The sequence below is a fragment of the Chaetodon trifascialis genome, chromosome 14 (assembly GCF_039877785.1).
Source record: "Chaetodon trifascialis isolate fChaTrf1 chromosome 14, fChaTrf1.hap1, whole genome shotgun sequence".
Taxonomy (NCBI): Eukaryota; Metazoa; Chordata; class Actinopteri; order Chaetodontiformes; family Chaetodontidae; genus Chaetodon; species Chaetodon trifascialis.
In genome coordinates, this window is record NC_092069.1 from 16,344,132 (window position 1) to 16,352,787 (window position 8,656).

Genomic DNA, 8,656 nt, shown 5'->3' on the forward strand with positions numbered 1-8,656 from the left:
CACTTTGTAAAAAAAAAAAAAAAAAGGGTTTTATTTCACCTTTATGAAAAACATGGCACTGGCAGGTGACAGAACAACAGTGTTTTCCGCCTAAAGGCTCCAAGCTGTCAGAGGCGTCACATGGAGCGGACCTCGTATGACCTTTACGCATTTATAAAGTCACATTCTGACAATGTTATCCTCATTGATCACATTTCACTGTCACTGTTTCAAATAGGTTTTCTTCCACTTCACACTAAAAATGAGGACCTGAAGAGGAAGCTTCTTTCTGTCTCACTGGAAAAAGTTCAAATGAGACGATTACTTACAAAAATACTAACATAAGGTCCAAGGTTTCATCTTTTTTTTTCCTCTCGTTAAGCTACAGACACAAGAAAACACATTATTTTGACCGGAGCCTAAAAGCGGACAACAATAGTACAGTTCAAGAGTCAAAACATTTTGCAAACATATGACCATCTGATTACATAATAACACATAAAGCATAAATATGAACCAAGTGGCAAGCAGCCTATTGGATTTACACATGGTCTTTGGTGTGGTCACATCATCCGAAAAACAGAAAATCAGTCAAATATTCAACATTTGGTTTCAAACTTAGAACGACTGTAATAATCCTTTTATGTGCCACAGTCCAGTGCTGTCTTTCCTGCTGCTTTCGTCCCCTGAGATGGAGGAGGGAGTTCCCTCCAGCAGCCTCAGCAATGACATCAGGCGTCGCCCGGCCCACAGAGAGCTTTCAGGCAACGTCTTCACAAACTGCTGAAACACTGCAGAAGAGGCAACGCCTGCACCCGCTCCGTCTCTGGGTTCGCTCCGCAGCGCTGAGACTCGCTCGTTAAATATTGCACATGCAACACCGGGGAACAAAAGAAGAAATATGGCATGTTTCGTGTGCTATGACGCATTTGATGTCAGCAGCTACAAGCAGAGAGCAGATCTAAGTGTGTTTACATGTCTGTTACTGCTCAGAGTGCAAAGCTTTCGTATCTCATTAAAATATAATAGACTGACAGTAACAGTAGGTTAAAGAGGCAATATTTCCCCTGTTGTTCATTTCTACAGATTTTGTCACAATACAAATGCTGTTTATAAAACTTTCTGACCGAGACAGAGACGCCAAAATAAATAGTAGCAAAGAGGACAGAAAAACGTTTTCCAGCTGCCAACACTGAAGAGAAAGCATCTCTACATAATCATTGGAGGGTTTTTCCTTATCTTGGATCCCAGAGGAAGGACTCTTTTCCTCACCACACAAATTACTGTGCCAGATACTTCTTGGCTTTCTCCAACCCCTCCTTCAGGAAGCTGATATAAGTGGACGTGGAGGGGTCCTCAAATCCCCCAGAGAAGCTGAAAGTCGCTCCTTCCTCCTCTGGCTTCATGGCCGTCTGGTCCAGGAAGAAGTTGGCATTGATGTGGTGGACCTAAAGCCAAACACAGGAGACTGATGATTGTTTAACAGTGGAACTCCAGCCACATCAAATCCAATGTTAGCCTTGAACCTGCTTAAATTAACCCAGTTAATAATTGTGTCAATGATGATTTACTGGATGTTACATAAAATGTAGGCTGATAAAACATTTACAATAGTTCCATTTGGGAGTGCCACCATCATCTCCACAGGGAAGTTGTACTTCTCCAGGTGTAATCGAGCCTTTTCGCTCAATGCACGGTTCTGCTCATCAGCCTGTTTCACAGAACAAAGTACAGCAGACAGATGTGGAAATTATTAAAGTCAATGGACGATGAAGCTTTTTTTCAGTCGACTGATTACTGGCTGAACTGCTTACCTGCATGTTCTCCAGCTCTCTGACCAGAGACCAGCTGCTGATGAAGCTCTGGTTGAGCAGGGCCAGGACGGGCGAACTTTCCAGGACCGTCTCCCGGAGAGTTCGCCCCGAACCTGCAGAGGTGTGACAGACGGGAGACAGAGATGCTGAAAAAACACTGAAAAAACAGTTCAAACGGCTGATTTCAGGACTCAATGGTTTTGCTTTTGAAGTGAGTCATGACTTTTTCTTGTTACCATGGCAACAAGTGAAAGTAATGGAAAAAAGCTACAATTCCAATTTCAAAATTTTTGGGAACAGTAAGATGCAGACTAAACTATTTTCCCAATAAGCTCCCAGTCTGCCTGCAGCATCTCTTGCGTAACCCTGTTTTAATCATTGTTTGGCTGCAGCTCATTTTCAGCCATGTGATTTCAATCTTTTCTTAGCTCTCAATAACAGCGTGCAATGCTGTGACATCGACGACATGCTCGTGCTCTCACCTCAGCAGGACTGATCGTCTAACGCTCCCCAAAGCAGAATGGAATGCACCAGTTTATTCTCTGCTTCGGCTCGCTCGAAGGCCTCTGAGAAGGGCAGGTAGGACACCTGGGAAGGAGCACAGTGAGAAGAATGACGCCGCCGTGTGGAAGCCAACAGCGTGTCCAACAAAAGCTTCATGATGTTTACCTTCTTGAAGGGGTAGAAGGTGACATCCAGGCGTCGAGCGGCTTCTTGCCGGCTGAGCTCTGCGGTCCAGTGGATGTCCTCGAAGACGAACTGGATCTGCTCGCCGCCGCCGTCTCGACTGTCGATGATGTTGCCCTCCTCATCTGTGATGATGGAGGGGGTGGATGGGCCTGTGGACTGCAGTTCCAACTGCAGACACATTGATGACTTTTTAAACCAAGCAAGTCTCATGAATAAAACATGACAGGCTTTGAGCTGTGAGCTTTTCTTTCATTAGGAAAGAAAACAGCGACGGGAAACATTTAAAATCCTGAAACGAGACACCCAGATGGAGAATAATCATACTGAATGAGCCGAATTCTGAACTGTCTTAATGACCAAAAACTAAAATCAGCTTAGATTAAAAATTCATACAAAGGGCTCCATCATATGGCTTCGCCATGATAAGAGCAGGAGGTGCTGGGAAATCACATAAAGTAACAGAGAACCCCGTCGCTTGCACCTGTGGCAGGTATCCGATGTCCACCTCCATGTTGCTGCTCTCGCTGGCGCCGTACAGCCACTCCATGTCCACGTTCAGAGACCTGGGACCCAACAGGACATTTCACACTACAGCCACAGTAGCTGACAACAACCAATGAGTGGACAGTGTGTAGAACGGATTTACCGGTCACTGGGGACGTAGAGGTGAAAGTATCGGACGTGAGACGCGTCCTTAGACAGAATAATGTTGCCGGTGAACTGGCCTGGGGTGAACCAGAAGGGAAAGTCTGGAACATCGTTGAGCTGGAACTCAGCATGAATCCTGCAGAGGTGAAGAGGAGGAGTCGTTTGTAGTGTATTCTACCAGCAATATGTGACAGGAGAGGCTTGTTTCAGCCTTTGAAACGTGCTTTTCTAAGCTCTTTATCACAGCTCGTGTATATATGACATTACTGCTGACTTTTCCAAAGCAAAGCCGTCATCTGTGGATTGATTGCAAACCTTTCAGGCAGTCAGAGGCTTTACTTCACTTTTATAAACAGGCAGCTTTATATTTGCTAATGTTACATCACTGTCACATGGAAATGCATTCGTGTGAGGCCCTACAGTACTTGCAACTGCATTAGCACACAGTGATAATGTAAAAAAGTAAGGTGGACTCGCTGGAGTGGATCAGTCTCTGCATGCTGATTTCAAACTGAAGCCCATGGCTGCCTGCCAAGGACAACGTTACCATTAAAATTCATAGTGTGTTATGGATATTAGTCAGCGCTAATGTAAAGTATGCTGAATTGAATATTTAATGGGCTGAAAGAAGAAAAAGCACCACCACGCTCTTCCAGGCCTCCTGCTGAACTGCTCCTCACCTGAACACAATGTCATAATAAAAGTCGTTGCTGGCCCGAATGCAAGCGACTGTGCCCTGAGGAGCAAAGCGTGATTTGATGAAGGGCCGAGGGTGGAACATGCTCAGCAAGGAGTGGATGAGAACCTGCGGCGGGAAAAGAGCAGCTATTAACATACAGTGTGATCATCACAAGTCTCACTCCAATCAGACAGTGAAGTGGTCTTCAGGGTACCTCTTTGCCTTTCGGTGAGGGAGGGTGGTAACGGTTGTTGGGCAGGTACCCGGTGAAGATGTTGAGCTCACTCGGAATCACCCACCACGTGTCTCCCACCTCGACTTTGTTCTTCGGGGGCAAGAAGACCCTGAACTGGCCGGCGGAGAAGGAAGAAGAAGGCACTGCTGGGCTCTTCCAGGAGCGCAGCCCGCTCAGAGAGCTGTGAGACACCTGCAAGAGCCAGTTCTTCAAAATGAGATGAGGCTTCCTCAAAACAAAGTAAAGTTAATTCAGTTAATTCTCTGCTTTCATAGTTAATTTAATTCAATTCAATTCAATATTCCTTTATTCGTCCCTCGAGGGGAAATTCCGAATTTCACAGCAGCATCAATAACAGAATAGAATATTAAAAGGCAAAGTGCATGCAGTTAACACAAAGTATATACAAAAGGGTGTACCGGGAATAGTATTTACAGACTTTTATGTCCTAAAATATTGCACAGATTACAGGCTTTTATGTACTGAAATATTGCACAAATCTTGGCCGCTTCTTCATTTTGAATGAACTGCATCCATAAAGAGCTGATTCAGGCTGAGAAAATGCAATATTCATTAATACTGATTGAATTAATTCCTAAAAACCTCAAGTGTCTTGCTGTGATGGTGACTTAAAGTTTGTGCAACCTTTCCGAAATGTGAATGTGTGACTGTGTGTGAGTGCCTCAGTGCAGTGCATGTGTCTTTTATCAAAGCCGAGCCTGTGCAGCAGTCAGGAAAAAGAGTTTAGTCCTGTCTTACCCCGAGGAATCCATCCTTGCTTTTTGTCATGGAGTCCAGCTGCAGAGGCTGCATTTTGGCCTCCAAGGTCAAAGTCTCTCCATTGGGGTCATGGATCACTTCCTCCTCAAAATCCACCGGCGGTGTAATTCCTGCGAGGAAGCCACAGGGATCACAGCCAATGTGGGGTCATATTTAAGCCACTGATTAAGCAGCACATGAGGCAAGAAAGATTAAGTACCTGTGAGTTTCTCTGCAATAGGTTTGAACTCCTCCGGACTGAGATAAAGGTCGTGGTCGGTGTCTAAGGAGGAGAAAAGAAAAAGGCCCTCGGCACCCAGAGTTCGAACGCTCTCTTCCTATTGGAGGGACACCAGCGTTACTGATCCTTCACCTCATGTTCACATGCTTCAAGGATTTTCAATGCAAAACTGGGACAGCCGGCCCTCTCATCACATAACACACAACTACTGGCCTGATAGAAACAGACCATGCATGATCCTCTGCAACATTCTTATAAAACACATCCACACTGCTGTGGGGTCCCTGCATTCAGAGCACTGAACCTCTGCAGTCCTGTCTGGATAAAGATCAGCCCAGAGGCCACAGATTCCTCACATGTGTTGGAGTCAGACCACCCTTTCTCAGACAGATGCGTGCCTACTAGCGCCTGTACAATGGAGGGAGAGGAGGGGGAGGGAGGACAACTTGGAGACCCTCTGTGGCCAAACAGACGCGGATTAAAGCGAGAGGCTGAGTTTTACCAGCTGTGGCACAGATCCAGCCCCCTAATAAAACACCACGGGGTGGAAAAACTGCACGAGTGGTGTTTGTGGATGTCTGGCAATGACTCTGAACACCTTTTTGGGAGAACAGTGCTGAAATATAAGAACAAAATGCGCCTACAGTTATGTTAATTACAGGTAATAAAATGTACCAAGTCAATGCAACCTTCCACACACGCATCTTAACGTAAACGAGCATATTGTGAGCATGCTACGTGTATTTCATTAAACTGCTTTAAAAAACAAGCTTAAAAAATACCACTAAGTTAAGATTAATGCTGGTTTATGAAACGTGTTTAACGTTGCTCCAGATGTGGATCTCACATGGCGTTTGAGGAGCAGGGCATCTTGGTAATACTTGATCCCAAAAGCGAGAAGAGGGACAGCACAGACGAGAAGCAGAGTCCAGAGTCGCTTGGAGGTCCGGGATCCAGAACCCGGGCTCCGGTGCCCGTTCTGCGGCGAAATTTTACTCCCATCCTCGGAGGTTGTTTTATCCACGTCTGCGGCCATCCTCGACCTCCACAACAGCTATTTAGACGATGGCATTGTCGTCGGATAAGGTCCAAAAAAAGCTACCAGCAGGGATCGCTCAGTTTAAACTTTCCCCTTAAAATGTTCAGAATCTTCCGACAGTTCTGTTATCGTGTAAGCCGGCGACGGCGCGTCTTTTCCGGCCGTTACACTCGCTGGCTACAACTGCGAGACGCTAGCTAGCGGCACAGATTTCCTATTTCCCACATCTAATCTGGAACCATATGGATGCGGTTCAGATGCGTCAAGCGAGCGAGTAATACCGCGGGGAGTACCGGATATGTAGCGTCGATGCGATAAAAATAAAAGCACCTGTTCGTTTAACTTTAGAGAGGTCCGTTTGTGGTTGTGTTTCCTGCAGAAATCGTAGGGGTGAGAGGCAAAATATCATATCTTGCCTGTTATCCACCAACTGGTTGCGTCTTTAAATATTTTTTTCCTCATCTCACAAGTGCCCCCTCTCTGAACAGGACGATACTATTATTTTGAAAATGTAAACCGGAAGCTTGTTTACATTCTCCCTAACTTGGCAGATGTTCGGTGCTGGCACAGTCGTCACATTTAAAGGGGCAGGGTTACCTCGGTCATCCCAGGAATGTCTGCTAACAAGCTTCAATTATAGATGTTTTCTGCCAAGTAAGACTGTCATTACATTCTTTCCTGCCAGTCGAAACGGAGCCTTTGTTTCTGCTGTACTAAACTTTAGCATGTCTGTGTTTTACTTACAATGACTTCATGTACAGTTTATGTAATAAACATTCCCAGATGCATTCACTTTGGAGAGGTTGTCAGTATCTGGTGTGTGTTCATGTCTCTCTAAAACCTGTCACTGCCAATTTCTTTTTGCCTTCTTAAGCCTTAAAATTAAGACAAGCATATTTAATCCAGTTCGGTTTCCTCAATTCAGATAAATACTGAAGTGACAAAGAAAATGCAAAGTCAGCCTAATCACCAGGCTAGAGGTTAAAAAAAAAAAGTAAGATTTTTTTCATTCCTTTAATCATGTGGTTTGTGTTGGTTTCCCAAGCTTTAACCACACTGTGTACTCCCATACTGATGCAACCTGGCTGAATCCACTGTATGATGTAGTTTATTAGCATTCCACACAGTTGCACACATACTCAATATTTACACAGGTCCTGTACACGTTGAGTATAAGTCAGGCTTCCTGACTCTGCTGACAGCAAGACGTCTAACAGCCAGGCTTGAGTGTGTCACAAAAAAAGCATTTACCAATGCACTCAACATTTGTGACAACGAGGGATAGATCAGCATTATCATTTTGTCAATGCTTCTGTTACTGAGTGTCTCTCTCCACAGGCTGAGGTGGACAGCTCTCAGTCCATGTCTTCTTCCACAGGCTGCGTCTTCACTTCAACTGTTTTTGGTGGGATGTAGGAGCCCATGCCTGCCGCTCTCTCTGCCTCAGCCTGGGTGTAGGGCTCCTCTCTGAGCTTTTTCAGCCTGAACAGAGGAAGAAGGACAGGTACAGCCACAGAGGATGGAGGTCATTTGAGTTTTAATTCCCAGTCTCGAAATGTGAGCGTATTACAGAAGACATGGGTCTCACCGTTTTTTGTGCACTTTACTCCTGAAGTGTTCTTTCAAGGATCTCATATCCACAAAATATCTCCTGCAAGACATTTTAGTGTCAGTGTTAAAACAGCATGCTGCTTAATTATAACCTTTATCTACTCAGTTGATCTCAGTGATTTGAGCATAGCAGGAGACATAAGAGAGGAGAGAAGACACAACAACACACAGCTGAACTTACGCGCAGTGTAAGCAGTAGTGCTGAGCGCATCCTGTCACGTCGTAGTCCACCTCCTGGTGCAGCAGCTTGGCTGCGGTCTCAGGCTTCATGTCCGAGTGGATCTGGTCCAGGTCTTTGGTTCTGCGCTTGGTCTTCCATGTCTTTGAGATGTTCTTCTTCTTGCTACTCCTGTGGTTTCCTGTTTGTTTGGACTTGCCCATGGTGGATCCCGCAGGACTGCGTGAGACCAGACCAGACCAGGTGGACTGCGAGGGTGAACACAGATAGTTGGTCAAAGCGTTTTAGATGAATGTCAGGAGGAAAATCTAATCTGTCTGTCGGGATGATGAACACACCACAATCTGGCGACACGAACCGATAAAATCTTACTTGGCTGTCGAGTAATAGAACAGAAAACCAGTCAGACAAAGATTTAAAGCCGAACTTGGTATTTGGTGCCACCAAATCAGGTCTGGTCGAGGACAATTTATGCTCAAAACAATCAGTGATGCATTAAAAAAGCTTCGTATGTCAGTTTCAGCTCTGCTTACCTTTCACACGTGTGGCCAACAGGGACGGATTTTATTTCCGGGTCAAGAGGAGTCAAAGATATATTTCCTCACCTGTAGAGGGCGCCAAAGAGCTCGACCCAGCAAAAATAAAAATTATAATGACCCAAACTCGCATTCGTATATAATTAAGTACAAAGAAGTATTAAATGTTCCGCGAACTGCACAGTTGAATCATGTTCGCTAATTGTAATGTTATTTTTATGCTTCTTGGTAAGTGGAGTCATCAGGT

At 45.1% G+C, this 8,656-nt stretch overlaps 2 protein-coding genes across 2 annotated transcripts; both read right to left on the reverse strand.

Annotated features, from left to right (window-relative positions):
• Positions 1 to 14: 14 nt before the first annotated feature.
• Positions 15 to 6,304, reverse strand: selenon (selenoprotein N). Its single transcript, XM_070978849.1, has 12 exons — positions 5,893 to 6,304; positions 5,025 to 5,142; positions 4,805 to 4,935; positions 4,025 to 4,237; positions 3,812 to 3,936; positions 3,130 to 3,267; positions 2,965 to 3,046; positions 2,463 to 2,651; positions 2,276 to 2,381; positions 1,794 to 1,906; positions 1,589 to 1,690; positions 15 to 1,427 (listed from the first exon to the last, which is right to left on the reverse strand). The coding sequence occupies exons 1-12, from the start codon at positions 6,079 to 6,081 to the stop codon at positions 1,260 to 1,262; spliced, it is 1,674 nt and encodes a 557-aa protein (XP_070834950.1). The 5' UTR covers positions 6,082 to 6,304; the 3' UTR covers positions 15 to 1,259.
• Positions 6,305 to 7,091: 787 nt separating this feature from the next.
• znf593 (zinc finger protein 593) lies at positions 7,092 to 8,445 on the reverse strand. Its single transcript, XM_070979604.1, has 4 exons — positions 8,407 to 8,445; positions 7,877 to 8,121; positions 7,673 to 7,735; positions 7,092 to 7,566 (listed from the first exon to the last, which is right to left on the reverse strand). Exons 2-4 carry the CDS (start codon positions 8,074 to 8,076, stop codon positions 7,440 to 7,442), a joined length of 390 nt encoding a protein of 129 aa, XP_070835705.1. The 5' UTR covers positions 8,077 to 8,121; positions 8,407 to 8,445; the 3' UTR covers positions 7,092 to 7,439.
• Between the last annotated feature and the right edge of the window lie 211 nt (positions 8,446 to 8,656).